The 17,808-nt window shown below is 41.1% G+C and overlaps 2 protein-coding genes across 2 annotated transcripts in view; one reads left to right on the forward strand and one right to left on the reverse strand.

Annotated features, from left to right (window-relative positions):
- Window positions 1–1,019: 1,019 nt before the first annotated feature.
- Window positions 1,020–17,808, reverse strand: part of CHRM5 (cholinergic receptor muscarinic 5) — a 50,652-nt gene continuing 33,863 nt past the window's right edge. The window contains exon 2 of the mRNA XM_065840057.2: window positions 1,020–5,299. Coding sequence (XP_065696129.1) covers window positions 3,630–5,216 — 1,587 coding nt within the window. The 5' untranslated portion in view covers window positions 5,217–5,299 and the 3' untranslated portion in view covers window positions 1,020–3,629. The remainder of the gene's footprint in view (window positions 5,300–17,808) is intronic.
- The window catches only part of AVEN (apoptosis and caspase activation inhibitor), a 98,301-nt gene continuing 90,486 nt past the window's right edge, over window positions 9,994–17,808 (forward strand). Inside the window, exon 1 of the mRNA XM_065840058.2 lies at window positions 9,994–10,309. Coding sequence (XP_065696130.1) covers window positions 10,058–10,309 — 252 coding nt within the window. The 5' untranslated portion in view covers window positions 9,994–10,057. The remainder of the gene's footprint in view (window positions 10,310–17,808) is intronic.

A 17,808-nucleotide genomic window follows, 5' to 3' on the forward strand; every position in this document is an offset into this window, starting at 1 on the left:
ATTCCTGAGAAAAGCCTTACGTGGGAGATAAAATGACCAGAATAATTAAATTAGAGACGGGGACTTTTTCTGAGACTCAGCTCTAAAACTGGAACAATATCAAAAGGGTGATAAGAAAGAACAATTAAGGATTTTGCCTTGAAGTGCATCACTGTCTCTGGACGTGGACTCCTCAAGTCCATATATCCCGGTGCAGGTCTCATTATGGGTACAATAGAGATGAGGAACAAAAATCCACATATAAAAATAACTTTCAACAGTTAATAGCAGTTACTAATTGACATGCATAGTCGAGTAGGATAAGCATGATTAGCAATTAAATTATATAATTAATGGCAAAATATGCTCTATTATATTTTACAGGTTCTTACAGTATTTTCTCTATAACCCCTTTGATTTCATCCTTGCTTAATTCAGTGGGATTTTTCTATAAAGGAAACCCCTGCATTTATGTTCAACCTTGACCTTCTGTCCTTTGCAAAAGTCTTCACTCTGTGCTAAGTAGTCGCAGAAGGTGCACAACGTTAACTAGGTGTTCTATACCCATTAAAAAATTAGGGGAACTCTTCCAAGTATTTATCTACAAACACAGATTATATTTACAGAAAATGAATGCTACTTGATAATTTGTGGGGATCTGGAGGCTGGTATTTATGAAAAGGGAGAGACAAAAATGACACCTCATGTTTGTGGGAAAATTCAATATTCAAAAATATTAAAGTGTGCTGGGTATGCGCAAAGCTTAGTTAGGGATGTATATTTATGCATTTATATTGATAATACATACATATATATATATCTATATGTATGTGTATGTAATTATGTATAAATAAAATGTAATTTTACAAAAAAAGATCTTTTCACGAGTCCATGACCACGACCATAATCAACTATAGGATCAGTAAAAGATTCATTTAAAGGACAGAAATACAGATAACAAGATTGTTTTACACTGTAAAAGTCTCACAACACTTTTTAAAGGTACAAAGTTTAATCTGAAAACAAAATATAATTAAGTACTTACTGATACTCTGATCACTTTTTTCTTTTTTGTGGTTTTTGATGTTTTTTAAGAGTAAACATCCTACATAACAGTAAAGCAACAAACACCTCTTCATATATAATAATTCTTGGTATTTACAATGTATCCATGTCTGGCCATGTAACATCTCACATGGTGAAGTGGTAGCAGCATCGTTTGAGCACGTATTTCACAGTTACATTGAGCCAACATTGTTGCATCCATTGCCATGTATTCTAATACATTTACTGAGCACAGAGTCCATAAACATTTACAGAATACTCTTGTTCAACAGAAGCCAAAACAAACAAAAAAATTTCCCATTTAATTTCAGTAGAAGCCAATGCTTTACTTTAGCAACAACAATGCAGCTAGCAGGAACTGCTACTACCTCATAAATTTTACCTTTAGCTACAGCTTGTGCCACAGAGGGACACATTCATTTGCTAAAAATCAAACATAGTTTACTGAATGTCTGATCCAATGTAATGTAAAGTAAACCCACTATAATAACCAACTTGCACACAGTTACTGTATACAGGAAAAACTATCGATAGTGACAGCAGAAAGTTGATGACAGGGTCTTTATAAAGACCCTTGTTTTATTTTAATAAGCAATCATATGCTAATGGACAAAAAATAATAGGCACCGTATGGTGTGTTACAAAAATCAATCGTGAATTTAGAGAACACATTTTTACATTACTACACTGCTAATCTGTCACAGACACAATTTTCCTCTCTGGAGATTGGGGAAAAAAAATATTAATTACTTGTACCTGTGGTTGTTGACATGGAGGAATTATTCATCTGTAGGGAAACACTTTGACAATACGATAATTTAATAAATTATACAAACCATTTCACTGAGAGCAATGGTACATTCAAGATGACTAATACAATTCCTGAAATGTGCAATAGGGTCATGCCACCACTCCAATGTCCCACTAAAGTGTATAGTAGATACAATATGAAGATTGGCCCAAACTAATATTCCAGAGCATCTCACCCTGGCTAGAACTGAATCTGAACTTTGTGTATATATATGTCTCATTTATTCATAAACATTTGTTTACTTTAGGACTTCATTCCTTATGACTCCTGTCACCACTGACTTTTTTTTCTCATGGCCTTTCCTGAGGCTTCATGTTTGTTCCCACCACAAGGAGGCAGGTCATCAGCTCCGTTCCAATGGCCTTCTGCTGAAGGTGGCCCCTCGCTCCTGCCCTCACTCAATGCTGATGGACTCGTGCCCATCGCACACAGACATCAGATGGGCACATGTAGTTCAACCCTGCCACAGAAGTGTCCTCACACAAACCCAAAGCCCCAGCAAACCTCAGCTAGTGGCCAGAGTCTCAGCTCATTGTAAGCAGACCAGTACAGCACAGTTCCAGAAGCCACAACCATCGGAGTGGTTGAGTCCAGCTCCCAGTACTGTAGCAGATACAGTTCTGCTGGACCAAAAGATAGTGACTGGAGATAACTTAAGTTTCCAAGCACCTGATGTTGGCTAGTATTTGTAAAGCTACTTCAAGACAAAAAGTGCTAAGAAAGTGCACAGTGTCCTTAATAGTTTTATTGACATAATCAAAAATTATGTAAAAAATCTTTACTCTTTCAGAGATGCCAATTCTGTCACTGTTGAGAATAACTTCATAATATATAAACAAATTCACAGAGCATCAATATATATTTTCTCTTGTTCTGCATCATTACATCAGCAATGGAAACTTTTTGGGCAATGGGAAGTGCAACAAGAGGATTGCAAAAAATACTTGCTTTGTGTTGTAAAGTAAATAGCCTATGTCCATTGTGCTTTACAGTCAGTTCTGATTTGTACCATTGTCACAATTGCATAAAATTTTAAAATTTTCTTCAGAAGCATTGTGAAATAGAGAATTTTGGAGCTAGTTGCTAACCACCACTATGTTTTACAGATGACAGTGACTTGCATGATGGGACTGAGATTGGGACTGACTTCTTCATATACAAAATACATTATCTATTTCCTACACTATGAGCTATTCCTATGTCTCCACAAAAGTCATCCTTAAGGTGGAAATCTCAGTATTACATTCCCCTATAATATGTGTGTTCATTTGGAATATTATGAATCTCCCTAATCATTTAGTATTGGGGATAACAGCATTTCTGCCTTTAAATAGTCCTTATTTTGTTCCAACAGCAGGTGGAAAAGTCTCAAAACAGAAGTAGTTCAAACTCCATTGCTTCATACATTGAAAGTTAAACAGACAATACACTATAAAGGAACTAAGAGAAGAAACAGTTTTACACTACAGTGAGGTAGACTGAATTATCATCCCACTAGTAGTTTACAATTTACATATTCGCAGACAGAAGACCCCAAATATGATAACTTTAATCCAGAAGATCTACTACATAATCAAAACCACCCTGTGTTGCTTACAGCAGCCACTGACTTCTTTATCCCAAGCACACGACTTCCATGCAAAATTTTACTTTTCTGCAGATTTTTTTTAACCGCTAGACATATAAAGTAACATCTTCGAGAAGACAAGATTACAGTCAATTTAGTAGGTTACATCAATATCTGTTTTTGCCCTTATCCCTTATATACAAGCAATTATGGCAGTCTGGTATTGCCCTGCCAGTATAGTTTCTCTTCCACTTTTTTCTTTTTCCACTGGCAGAAAAGCAGCATCTTAAATGTTTTCCTGAAAGTTTTGTTACAGAGAGCGTAACACATAGGGTTAACAGTGCTGTTCACATAGCAGAGCCAATATCCAAGGTGCCACAGTGTCAGGGGAATGCAGTCAGAGCAGAATGTGGAGATCAAAACCATGATATTATAGGGAGTCCATGTGATGATAAAAGCCAAAAGAATGGCACTTAAAGTCTGTGCTGCTTTGCGTTCCTTTATGAGAACCATCCGTTTCCTTTTGGTGATTTGATTATTTAGATTTGGATCCATGCTTTTGATGGAAGGATCCTTTGACAGAGCAGCAGAACAAGGAGTTATTTTTACTTTACGGCAACCATTGTTGGCTTCCTGGCTACCATCAGCCTTAACCACCAACCGGAATTTATAGGCCACACATTTTTTACTTTTTTCTATGTGGCCTTTGGCAGGTGACAAAAAGTATTTCTGGTTCTCAAAATCATTTTCTTCAGGTTGATCTTTGACAACAACATCTGTGCACTCATGAAACTCTTCTGCCTTACCTTTAGATGGACTTTTGTAAGTTACTTGGAAAACTGAATCAGTGCCAAGTTTATCCTCATCTTCTGAAGATGCGTAGCTGCTGCAGGTGGTTAACTGATCAGCCTTAGCCCAGTCGTTACAAGTACTGGCTGCCTGAGAGGCTTTCACTGTAGCTGATGTACTTCGACTAGATGAAGACCAGGAAGCCTGACACCTCTCTCTTTTAACTAAGTTTTGCTGCTTACAACTGAAGCAAGACTTCAGGAAAGATTTCTGAGGCTTTATCATCTCAAACTCTGCCACAGACTCCGAACCCTGCAGTTCAGCAAGGTCCTTGGTACGTTTCTCTGTCTCTTTATAGATGCGGCAATACAGAATGGTCATCACAGACACTGGAATGTAAAAAGCAGCAATTGCAGTACCAAAGGTGATAATGGGCTCGTACAAAAACTGTATCTGGCACTCTTCAGGTGGTACTGTTCGCTCACCTACAAAATACTGCCAGCACAAGATTACGGGTGCCCACAACACGAAGGAAATTAGCCAAGCCAGACCAATCATGATACCAGCTCTCTTGGGTGTGCGTTTGGCCCTGTAAGTTAAAGGCCTAGTGATGGAAAAATATCTGTCAAAACTGATGACTAGGAGGTTCATTACTGAGGCGTTGCTAGCTACATAGTCCAGCGCTAGCCACAGGTCACAGGCAAGGCTTCCAAGAGACCAATGGCCTATGAGTATATAGGATGTATAAAGGTTCATAGAAAATATTCCAATGATAAGATCTGCACAGGCGAGGCTGAGCAGGTAATAATTATTGACAGTTTTCAGCTGACTGTTAACCTTGAAGGATATCATAACAAGAATATTTCCCACTATGGTTACTAAGCTTACAATTGCAGTCACAGTGGCAATAGTAATGACTTCCCAGAGGCTATGCCCTTCTAACTGCTTATGGTTGATGGATGAACTGTTTACAACAGTAGAATTGCTGAATAAATTTACTTCCATTCTTGTTCTTGGTGTATTGTCATCAGGATCTTAGCATTGTTGTATATTGCTTTCTGTACTCACAAAGATTCTTTTGGAGACAGCTGTAATTTCAAAGGAAAAAACAGAAAAAGAAAGCGGCTCATTAAATAGCACAGAATTCCATCGGAGTTACCATAAAACACTTGCAAAACAACCTATCTAATTATTTGTGCTCTCTTGCATTTTGATTATTGTCTCTACCATTTGGAACATAACTAAACCACACAAATGTACATTCTAGGACAATGTACCCTGGCATCTTATGACATTTCTAAATGCAATCAAAACAACTATTCTTTCTTAAGACAGTCAATCACACCAGCTTTTATATTTTGAATACCTACAAGGTACAATACGTATTCTTAAAGATAGACATTTAAAGTTTTGCAGTGCAATAAGACAGTGAGTCACTGTGTTGCTTCCTACAGTACTATGTAGAAGGCATGCCAGGATTTCAGAAATTATTTTTGGAAAATTTGGAGAAGTGACCTACAACAGAAAGAGAGCAAGAGGAAACTGAGGGTGCATGGGGAACTAGGAACCATGCTGGCATGGTGGCAGCAGGAAACAATCAGGTATTAGAAGTGCCTGTGGCAATTGCAGGGGAATCTTTGAGTTAAAGTAGCAGGCAAGGCCAAGAAGATGTTTTTGGAAAAATAAGATAGGCAGGAAAGACTTTTCTCTATTGGGGCCTCTCAGGACAGAGAAGACTGATTGGGTTAGGCATGGAAATGCAGTTTGGGTAGTTTGGGTGAGTGAATGGTAGGATTTAGGACAGAAAGGAGTAAAGCGAAGAGGAAGCAGCAATGGATGACCGCAGTGACAAATAATGCAAAAAAACCAATTTAATACATTTCCTGGTGCGCTGAGACCAGTGTTTCACTGTCTATTGTACTACTTAAAACGGTTCTCCATCTCTGTGTGTCTGTCATCTCCCATCTTATATTTAGATGTTAGTGCACCTGTATTCTGTTTCTACACAATGTATATCGAACACAACTTAACAGGATTTTAGTTTATGTATAAGCCTTGCAGCCTAGTTACAATAATAATATATGCACGTTGACCATCTCTATGCTTGGCTCTTTACAGCCTCCAGAACCAGTCTAGCAGCCAAGAATAGCTAAAGTGCCACAACAGTCCTAACAACCCCCATGCAAGGAAAAAAAAGTTCATCCAGGTTCTGCATTCTGTAAAGACTTCCCTCAACTCAGAGCTGTCCCAATGAATGCACACCTTGAAATATAGGAATTAATTTACACACCTTGAAATGTAGGAATTAATTTAATGTGAAACAAAAGTGTGTGGAACAGCTGCATGGCTGTGATAGGCAGCTGAGCTGTGAGAGACGAATCTGTGTGTCTCTGCTACCCCACATGACTCATGCTTCTTTCTCTCTGGACAGTCAGCACAGTTGTTCTGCACATCAGCATCTCTGTGTGATTAAAATTTAAAGCATGACAGTGTGGTAATGGATTTCGTGTGGCAATGTCAGGGGGCAGCGAGAGCCGGCTGTTCTGCAAGAGAAGGTGACCCATGGGTGGAGTGAGATACCAAGGCAGGTGGGAGCAGAGACTTCACCAAGAAGAAGTAGGATGTGAAGCAGCACATTTGATTTGTGATCAGGGCCAGAGGCAGTGATCAGGGTCAGATATAGTCTGGTGATTGCATAACAAACCTGCAGTGAAGAGGCAGGTCCATGACCAAGCCAGGAAGCCCAGCCAGCACATCTGAGTCAGGATCAGAACCAGGATCAAGGAGGCAGGAGACCAGGTGTGGATGTAGGAGCTGCCCATCTGCCATGCAGCACAGGTGAGGGCCAGCGGTACAGCCTCACCTTAAAAGTAGTTCCCAAGGGAAAGGAGAGGGAAGCCCTCACTTCTAGCTTTCTTTACAGCAGGTCTTATCAGCAGAGCAGCTGGCCTTGGACTCAGCCAGCTAAACTCTTATGTAGCCAACAGCGCTTCTAGAAGGGGGCTGTGCTCCCAGTCTTCACAGCTGATGTATCTGAAACACTGTCAGGGCTCATGACTTTTTGCAACTTGCAAAGTTTCAGAATATGCTAGTCTTCAAAAGGTTCCGGCTATGAATGTCAGGCACGTGGATAAACCTCTACTAACTTCTACGTTTTCCTAACACCTGGGGTTGAGCAGCTGCTTAGGATGATTTTAAGAGATTGTTTGAACTTTCTGTCTTTTTTTGCCAGAAGATGACACTTTTCTCAAAGAGGGGAGACTAGAAATTGCCTGGAAGCTATGGCCTGTAATGCTTTTGTCTTTTGCTATAGTTAGCAGTGTCCTCTCTTAGGTCACTTACCATCCCTAACATTAGGATTTAGGAGGAAGGACTGCTGAAGCTACCCCATGTGGACTGCAGACTTCAGAGCAACAGGAGAAGCAGAAATCATTGTTGTCCTGACACAATTGTTCTTGGTTTGAACTAACGTGGGCAGGAGGAACACTGGTAATATGGTATAGAAACTATAATTAATTTCTAAATAAAAAGCACTTTCATTATCATAATGCAAAGCCTCCCCTCCTTAATGGGCTGTTTTACTGTGATGCCTATAAAAACTGACAATAGCTAAGCTGCTGGTATGCAAAGATCTCTTCTTGGCATGTTGACCATTCTCATCATATCTTCATACTCTGTCATCTTTTGTCTTATAGGTCTGTCTTAACACTTTATGGTGTTACCTTTTGTTCTCTATTTGTGTATCACTCAAGGCAACACCCAAGTGCTTGTGAGTGGGAACTCTGTGTGCTATGGTAACATAATTGATGTTACTTGTCTAGCATAAAAGATTATACTAATAGGGAGATAAAAAATTAAATCACAAAATCAAAATGTGCATGTACAGTATCATGACTTTGCTATCACTCTCATAATTATTGACGTATGAACTTCACGCTTCTGAGTTGTAATGATATTTGTTGCCAAATATTAGTGATATTTTTTTCAATCTAGCTGTAAGTATTAATTAATGTGAGTTGTTAAATTTGTATATATAGTCAGCTTACAGTGATCTGCAGGCAGATTGTTCATGTCATAGATTAATTGCACCACAGATGCAGGCACAGCTTGGGTTCGCCAGCTTTTATTAGCTCTAGCTCAGCACTGAGTCTGCCAGACCTGTGCTGGCTGCACAAGGAATCGTTTAGATGTCTCTGGAATGTGCTTGTCAATGCTGCTCCCTGTTACTTGACTTATTTGCTTGTGTTGCACAGGAGTCATGGTAAGCTAATTTACTGATTTGCTGCACGCTATGCTCCAGAATCAAGCAGTCTTTACCACTGGTAGTAGTGCAGAGACACTACAGCCCACGATTTCACAATATGGGAGTTTTGGTCACATTTTGCTAGAAGGACTACTGGGTTTAAAACACTTCAGAAAGCAGATTGATGTTCTAATGTGTGTTGTCAAATCACAGCCTGTGTGCTCAAAAGCAATTGGGCATGCCTGCTGTTAGAGTACTGGTTAACTTTCCTGAGGATAGCACAGGTGCCCACCTAATTTTAAGCATAGCAGGACAAGCCAGCCTAGCTCTACAGCACAGAGCTGCTCTGGTGTCCCTGCTCTGTGTCCTCAGAGCAAGACACTCCTCGAGAGGCTGTAGAGTCACCTCACACACTTCACGTAGCATAGTCTTGTGTGTGACACCCTGTCAGCCAGGGCTTGGTTGCTTTTTCCCTTATTTGCTACAGAAAGCTAACTTTGGGTCCTGGACTTGGGTCACAACAACCCCATGCAATGCTACAGGTTTGTGGCAGAGTGGCTGGAAAGATGCCCAGCAGAAAAGGACCTGAGAGTGTTGGTCCACAGGTGGCTGAACACGAGCCAGCAGTGTTCCCAGGTGGCCCAAAAGGCCAACAGCATTCTCGCTTGTATCAGGAATAGTGTGACCAACAGGACTAGGGTAGGGATCATCCTCTTGTACTCAGCGCTAGCGAGGCTGCATCTTGAATCCTGTGTTCAGTTTTGGGCCCCTCACTACCAGAAGGACATTGAGGTGCTGGGGCGAGCTCAGAGGAGGGCAATAAAGCTGGTGAAGGGTCTGGAGCACAAGTCTGATGAGGAGCAGCTGAGGGAACCGGGGCTGTTTAGCCTGGAGGAGGTTTAGGGGAGACCTCCTCACTCTCTACAACTAACTGAGAGGAGGTTGTAGGGAGGTGGATGTGAAGTCTTTTCTCCCAAGAAACAAGGGATAGGACAAGAGTAAAAGTCCTCAAGTTGCACCATAAGTGGTTTAGACTGGATATTAGGAAAAATCTCTTCATGGAACAGGCTGCTCAGGGTGGAGCCACCATCCCTGGAGGTGTTCAAAAGACTTGGTTTAGTGGTGGACTTGGCAGTGTTAGGTTAACGGTTGGACGCAGCAGTCTTAAGGGTCTTTTCCCACGCAAACAATTTACATGATTCATGCGGCTTTTGGTAAGACTGCTGTTTTCTAAACACTGCATACTCTTTTAGTTTGTTTGAAATATACGTGGAAAGCTATTAACAGCAGTTTTTCACTCCTTGGTCGTTCAGACTTGCAGAGGGTACACGGGCCAACGCTCCCGAGGCGTCTGCCAGGGGCTCGCCCGTGCCGGAGCGGGGCAGACTGCGGGGCCCCTCGGCCGCGGGGCCGGGCCCACTGCCCTGCTCGCAGCCGCGCTCCCGGCCCGGCCGAGCGCCAGCCGCCGCCAGCAGGGGGAGCTGCTGAGGGCGCGGGCGCCGCCATTTGCCTCTCTCGCCTACGGGCTGCCTCTTTCCGGCAGTAGGCGGGGACCGGCGCGGCCCAGGCCACCAGCGGTGCGGGGGAAGGGCGCGGCCCGGCCATGCAGCCTCAGCGTGGCGGCAGCCAGCCCCGCAGGGAAGGTGGCCGGCACGGTCGAAGAGGGCCTGGCGGCGCGGAGAGGGCGGCCGAGGCAGCGACCGAAAGAAGCAGCGGGGATGGCCACGGCCGCGGAGGAGGCGGGGGCCGGGGAAGAGGCGGCGCTCACGGGCACCGAGGAGGTGGGGGCCGGAGCAGGCGGGAGCCTCGAGGTCGCGCTGCAGCGCCGCCGCCCGCCGCCCAGCACCGCCAGCGGGTAAGCAGAAGAGCCCGCCCTCCGCCGGAGCGGAGCGGAGCGGGACGAGGCAGGGCCCTGGGGCGGCTGCCGAGGTGGGGGCACAACCCTTCCCTCTCCGCCCCTGCTCCTCCCCGAGGCGGAGCCAGGCCGGCAGCGGCAGCCCGCGGCTTGTCTCGGGAGTGTGGGGTGGTGGGGAAGGGATGTGGGGCAGGAGGCGCGGAAGGTGGCGGGGCTGCCGGCCTTAGCCGACCGGTCAGCTCGGCACCTGCTCCCGCCCTCTGCCTTCTCTCCCTCTTCTGCGGCGACGGCAGCAGCCCCTGTGTGCTCTGGTGGGAAGACAGGGATGATCCGGCTGAAATACGTTTATAATTTTGTGCTGAAGATCATAAATCTCGGTTGAAAAATGCATCAGAAAAATATATCTGTTTGCAAATAGAGATGAAGAATTGCCGAATATTTTTAGCACGGTTGATTAGAAGCTGAAATGAGCATGTGTTTTGTCCAGGCTGTGTTACTAGCAACAAAGACATGGTAACATAGCTCATCTTAGAGAATTGGTATCTGTGATTCAGTGGAACATAGCATTTTCCATTAATGCAAGTAGACCAGTTATAAATTGTTTTAGCAGATTAAAAGTACTACAGATGCACCAAAGTGTGCCACAACTACACCATCAGTTTCCTGTTGAGATGTTAAAATGCTTTCTACAGCTCACCATGGTATGAGAACAATGCTGTGCCTTTAAAAACAGTTTCAATTTATAAATGCTTTGACAGTACTACATTCAGATTATTTTGCTTCTTTTAGAGTTGTTACAACCTAGAAATCATGATTGTCCCTGGACTAGCAAAAGAATTACAATAATGACCTAATACTGATTGATGTTGGCAGCACTGGGAGTCCTAATGTAGATGGACCAGCTGCTACCCCATTTTCAGCATCATGTTGATTAGATTCACTTTGACTTTTATGATACCATGGCTTCAATTGGACCCAGCCAGTGTTTTATCTGTGTTAGAAATCTAGTGTTTGCTGGTGGATTTAAAAAATGTAAAATATTCATCCCTCTTGTCGTATTTAGATACATTTTAGCACTCCTGTTTTAGGAGATAAAAAATGCAGCTGGATTGGTACAGTTACCTAGAGCCCTGGTTGGTAATTTCACTTGTAAGCAATGTAAATTGCTGAGTTCATACTGATGTGTGCAGACAGACCTGGATTCTGAATGTGAAACAATAGTGCTCCCTCATCAGCCACAGAGGCATAGGGTGGAAGTTCAGCACCTCTATTAGCTGAAGAAACTGAATCTGATCCTGGACAGATTCCCCTCCCCTCCCCCAGGTCATTCAACCATTTCTTGCTAAGTTGAAATACATTTATATCTCAGTTCTCTCTGGTACTGTTGGCCCAGCAGGTCTGATTTTATAATTTAAAGGGTGCACTCAGGGAGGGAATCATGTTACATGTATGCGCTTTTGTCTGGATTGTTTGAAGTACTTCAGAAAGCAGTTACAAACTGTTCTTTTGGGACAGCTTACAATATGTTTTGCCTGAGCACTGTGTTATTGACTTTGATATGCTCTTCATCTTAGTTCATTTTTTGCCGAGGCTAATAACGGGTTAGGTGAAGTGAAGCAATAGCTATGATTTTCCCAGAACGCTGCTGAAGAGCGTTTAAGCGTAATGCTCTTCCTGCACTGGAGGCTTTTGATACTAAGCACGCTATGGTCTCTTAGACCACCTGCTACAAATCTTGTGTTTAGCAGCTTGGATGGGACCGGCTTCCAGCAATCCAGCCACAGCGTCAGCAGCTGTGCCAGCCTGCAGCTGCTGGTGTCACATCTGAGCCAATCTCCTAATTTACCATTTCTGAAACAGGGAGGACCTCATTCTTCCTCTTTTTTTCTTCCATCTGCATGGTCAGACAAGCACCCTTGAACTGTCTTTGATGTGTGCTAGACCATGTTTTTTGAACAGATGCAGCTCTTACCTGGAAGGAAATTAACCCCTTTTACCCCCAGTTCCTTAATGTTCTCTCTCTCTTTAGCAAATTGACTTGTTTTACACAAGTGCATCAGCTCAGTGGGAGGGGGCTTGGCCCTGAGTAAGAGGTTTCTGCTAGAGGAACCCTCCTCCCCTGTCTTTCAGTAACAGGGAGTCAGATCTTATCATGTGGTGGTGTGTAAATTGCAAACCTGGAGAGCCAGGTAATAAATAGGCAGTGCGAGTGGTGATATCGCATCTTTCCTTCCTGTGTGCTGAGAAGCTGGAGTCTTCTGTGAAAATCTCCTTTTTTTTTTTTTTTAAATGTGCCTTGATAGTCCCTGGAGAAGGGAGACTCTAAGAACTCAGTAATTTTGTAATAAAGACAATTCTAGCCCTTTTGATTTCTAGGGTAAAAATTGTGGAGGATTACACTGTGCATTTCCACACTGCCAGTGTCAGCATGGCATTTTGAGGAACTTTCCTACTAGATTGATATATTTCTAACATTGTATAATCAGAATTTACATGACCTAGTATTAGTTCCTGAAAACAATTTTAAGTCTAGGTACTTCTATAATTTTAAAGCTATGCTAAAATTATACATTTGTTGTTGTTGTTTATACCTCATTTTTTTAATTGAACTGTTGCTGCTAAGCTTGATATATTTAAGCAATTCTTTATTGCTGGCGTTGTCTTGTAGGTTTCATCTTTATTGTGTCTTAAAATACGAAAAAGCTTTTAAGAAAATCTAAATTGTGTTGAAGTAACTGAATGTGGTTTTGTTGAGCCTGCTATGGGCAGAGTGGTAAAATGCAAGTAATAATATAGGTGAATGGATTCAATAAAGTGTAATAAGAGTGTTAATAAAACCAATCTTAATAATTTTTATAGAGAAGTAGAAATTGGCATTAAATTGCATGATATTTTGGCAGCAATTAGTCAGTTGCATTCATTTAAAATCACCGTTCATCTTTACATCTTATGGTTTGGATGTTTTAATTTAATGGTTCCTAAACTTGCATTTGACACTGCAGGAGGACATTGCTTCTGGCCTGTACAACAGGGAGAAGAAAGTTTAGTAGTGGCACAGTCAGTTCTCAGTTTCCCGTGGCCAGGCTGGACAGCACTTTACATGTTTTATGCTACTGTAAGTCTACTGAAATTCTTTGTTTTCAGTAATAGGCGATCAACTGTGCTGCTTGCGAAGCCTATCAAAACCCAGTACTTGCTGAGTCAGTTCTCCCCTCCTCTTCTGGTTGCTAGTGTAGAAGGAGATCAGGGTGCCATTTGTTTATAACTAATTTACTTAATCGTACCCTCTGTGGTAGATGCAGCTGTAGTTCAGAGTTTTAAAGATGAAAGCTTTCATGATTTCTGTCAGCTCCTGAGGAGATGACAGCTCTCGGAGGAACTCCCCAGCTCCACTCCTGAAACAAGATGCTCATCTCTCAAACAAGGAATTGGTTTAGAAACTGTGAAGAAAAATATTCTTACTCCTTGTGAAGAGGAAGAAGGATCTTGCACTTGTTAGGTCTTCTTATAATTAGTGTGCATGTTAACTGGCTTGATTACTGAAGGTGTTGTGTCCTCCCTTCAGAAATGAATCTGAGTCTAATTATGACCAGCTGGTTTACCAAATGGCAGATTTCTTTGTAGATCTGTCATCTTGAATAATTTTCCATTGTTTCTGTCTGCTTTAACTCATCTATTCTATGTTAAATAAATATAACACATTTGCAGTTATTAATTTTTAGTAAAATAACGTGCAATTACAATGCTTGAAGTAAAAGGTCTGACTGGCCCAATATTATCTCTCACTTTTATTCTAGCCCATCTAACTTGCTAGAAATTCATATATGTACTGTCAGATTTTTTAAATTACTCTCTTTATGAAATCTGAGCTATTAAAACAAAAACAACTTTCTAAAATTGTAGACATGATAGTGGGTTTTAGCTTGATGGTCCTTGACAACATCCATTTGTGGGTGGTTTAAGGAGACTTTATTCTGTCCTTTGTGTTTATTACATTTGCAATTTATGAAGTATTATTTATTTTCAGTGGTACACTGAGTGTACATGTGATGCAAGCTATTACTTCAGTGCAATTGGAATTGGCAGGTTTGTTTTAATGTTCCTTTTTCTCTCTTTGGGCATTGATGGCAGTAAATGTTTTATTTTTAAAGAATGGAGGTTAACAGACCAATTTTAGTGCAGCCTTTCTTACTTATGGCTAGTTTCAAGATTATATCATGTTGATTTAGTGTTTATTGTATCTTCATTGTTGTGGTCCATGTACATGTAGAACTGATCTAAGGGAACATCTAATGCTGTCAGCATCAGATAAATTTTTCCAAATTAGTACAAGCTAAATCTTTACAGTCCAAGCAACTGCAAAAAGCAGTCTGTTTACAGGCATGGTAACTGAAGCTTGGATTTTTCAAATACAGATACATTTAATTTCTTTTACAACACTGTATCACAACTTGTTCAGATAGGAGAAGAATAGATTTCTGGATCCTGAACACAATAAATCTTTTGATGTTTTATGTTAATATTCTCAAAAGCAACTAGGAAAAAACTGATTTATTAATGTACATTGGTTTGTGAGCTGTACTTAATTACTAATGAGGTGTGAAGAGCTTCCCTTCTCATGAATTTCTTTTCTGTGATGAGGTGTGAAGAGGCACTGATTGTGAATGGATTATGGATTTTTTTTTTTGAGTGTATTGATTTAGATTAAACCTCTTAAAGTGTGTGAACAAGTGGTTGGAAACTTCTTTAGCTTTGGTTCAGAGTCAAACTGGTGTTTGTTAAATAGGAGTCTGCAAAGCTTCATTCCGTATCTGTTCCTGTTCAGTGTTTCCATTAATAATTCTGATGAAGAAGTAAAATATACAGCGTTAAAATCTGCAGACAGTGCTAAACTGAACGGGTAGGCAGGAAGGTGGAGGATAGAACACAGTCTTAACAAATCGGAGAAACAACCTGCAGTGGGATGTAATTCAAGGTCAAATATAACACAACTACATTTACATAGAAAAAAATCTGCAGAGGTGTGTGACGGGTTAAGCTGCAATTTTATAGAAGGGAGCTGGCAGCTTAATGGATGAGAAAGTATCAATTAGCAGTGCAGTCACATTGAAGAACTGGTTCTACTTCTGCAAGTTTTGTACCAGCTGAGGAAAAGCTCACAGAGAAGAAATGAAGAAACATGTGAAGTCTAGAAGATATGACATAGGAAGAAAGGTCAAAGGACCTGGTTCTCTCTGTTGTGGTGTGTGGTGTGGTGTTGGGTTTTTTTTGTCTGAGGAGGAGGAAACTTTGAGGAAGCCTGGATAGCAATGTTGCATTAAGTAGAAAGATTCATTTTAGGCAGGACAAGAAGAAAAACATTATTAAGAAGGAGTAGCTTTAATTTGGGCATTGAGAATAAAAATTGTGACTGAAAGGGTAGGTAGATTGTGTAGTGCACGATGTAGGAAGTATATGGAGATCAGTATAGAAAAATATTGTCATAGGTTTTAAGAATATGGTGAAGGTTACAGAGCCTACTCAGTAAAACTGATGTGTAACCACTTGTCACAGCCTTATTTTTTTCTTTTATTTTTTCAAGGCTGCATTTGCAATAGAAAAAGATAAATGCTTTTTACTCAGCCAAAGTTAATTTATTCTTTTCAGTTTCTAGACAATAGAGAAACCTGCTTTTCACAGTGCTGGGGACTGCAATGTTTTGTAATAAGCCCTGATTCTTTGATGTGGAATGGTTTGATGATATTTATTGTTATTCCTTCATTGTATTTTACCACCTTCATTGCTGATTTAACTTGGGACACTTGTACTGAAAGGTGAACGTTACACAGGTGAACATATAGCATCATTGCTACAGAACAGCTTCGTCTGACATTTTTTTGGTGAGTTGGGTTTTTTGTAGTTTGGATGGCTGTGCATTTCTGGCCTCACCTACTTATAGTGGAGGTTTTCCAGCTGTTGTCCAGATGGTTGAGCACTGTCTAGAGCTCACCACTGTAAATGGGTGCTGAGGTCTCCTGCAGTTGGTGTTGTGTGCACCTGGGGCTGGCAACCAGTGCACACTATTGCAGGTAAAGATGTGATGTGCACAAAAAATCCTGGGGTCATAGTGCATCCCAATGAGTACAGCCCAGCTCTCCTTTAGCTTGGTGGTAATTTGGGATTAGGGCATTTAAGACTTTGGACAATGATTCTTTACTACTTCATCTCATGTTGTTTGTTTGTTTTAGGGAAGTGCACTCTTTAAGACTATTTGGAAAATTATATTTCAGAGGACTTTACCCCCATCGCCTCCAAAAAAAAGGTTGGAGATGAATGAGGAAGTGGTGTCCGAGGTTTGAGTGGTGATCGCTAAACTGTCCACATAAGTTACACTCAGGTTTGATATATAAAGAACAAAGTGTTTTTTGGTTGGTTGTTTTTTTCGTTGTTTTGTTTGTTTGTTTGGTGAATGCGAAGACAGATATTTGAAAACATCCCTGATACTATAGCATCCTGGTGTAGTTATAACTTGTGTTAGGCACTGACAGGTGTAGTTATAAAACAATTTCATAAAGATGGTTTAAAAATGAAACAACATTACTGTTGCTTGAGCCTCTCAAGAGGCTGATAGTCACAGAATGAACTTGGAGATACAACACAGGGGAGCTTTCATGAGCACTTGATTTACATTCGTTTGTACAGAATTGTACAGAGCCTTTTTTTAATGACAGGCTTTTTACAGATGTTCTGTCTAGATAGGAGTCATGGTGGGTGTGGTGGGTGTTGTGTGGTTTTTGTGTGGGTTTTTTTGTTTGTTTGTTTGTTTTGTTTGTTTTGTTTTATTTTAGTTGTGAATAGGTTTGAACACACTTGGGGGAGGAAGCTTTGGTTACACTCTTTATCTACAGGTTACATACTGTGGAAGACTATAGTTCATGCGAGGTCATAGTGACATGTCTAATCTGGATTACCCAGAAAACATCTTAAAAATCAAAGGGAGGGAAATATTTTTATTATCAAAGTTAGTAAGACAGCTTCTAGAACAATACTTCGGGAGCATTGAAGCGGTAGCAGTTTTATGTAAAAGCTTCAAGTCCAAGTCTCTTGTGTGCTTCATGAGATGTTTTTCCCTTTAACTGGGACATCATTCCTGTTACACAAAACACATGTTTTGGAATAGGATGTCTCTTCTTGGCTAATTCTATCTTTAGCTAACTAAAAGCGATGAGTTCCAGTATCCAGCATTTATGAAGTGGTCTGAGGAATTAATCTGTCTTTCAAAATTTCTCATTCTGCACAGTAAAGACTAGAAGCTTTTTTCTTGTGCTACCTGTTCTCTCAGCTGCCCTTTCTGCTAATTAAACTTCTCTTTAGTTTTGGTAGATCTTTCTAAATGTCACCGATAGAGCAAACTAGTGAAGAGGATTACCCTTTGCACAGATATTTTTTCTCTTTCATGGAAGAACCTTTCTGAAGGCTCTTCCTTCCTTAGTCTAAAGAAAAGAAAAAAAGTCATTAGT

Source organism: Patagioenas fasciata, chromosome 5 (assembly GCF_037038585.1).
Source record: "Patagioenas fasciata isolate bPatFas1 chromosome 5, bPatFas1.hap1, whole genome shotgun sequence".
In the NCBI taxonomy this organism is placed as follows: Eukaryota; Metazoa; Chordata; class Aves; order Columbiformes; family Columbidae; genus Patagioenas; species Patagioenas fasciata.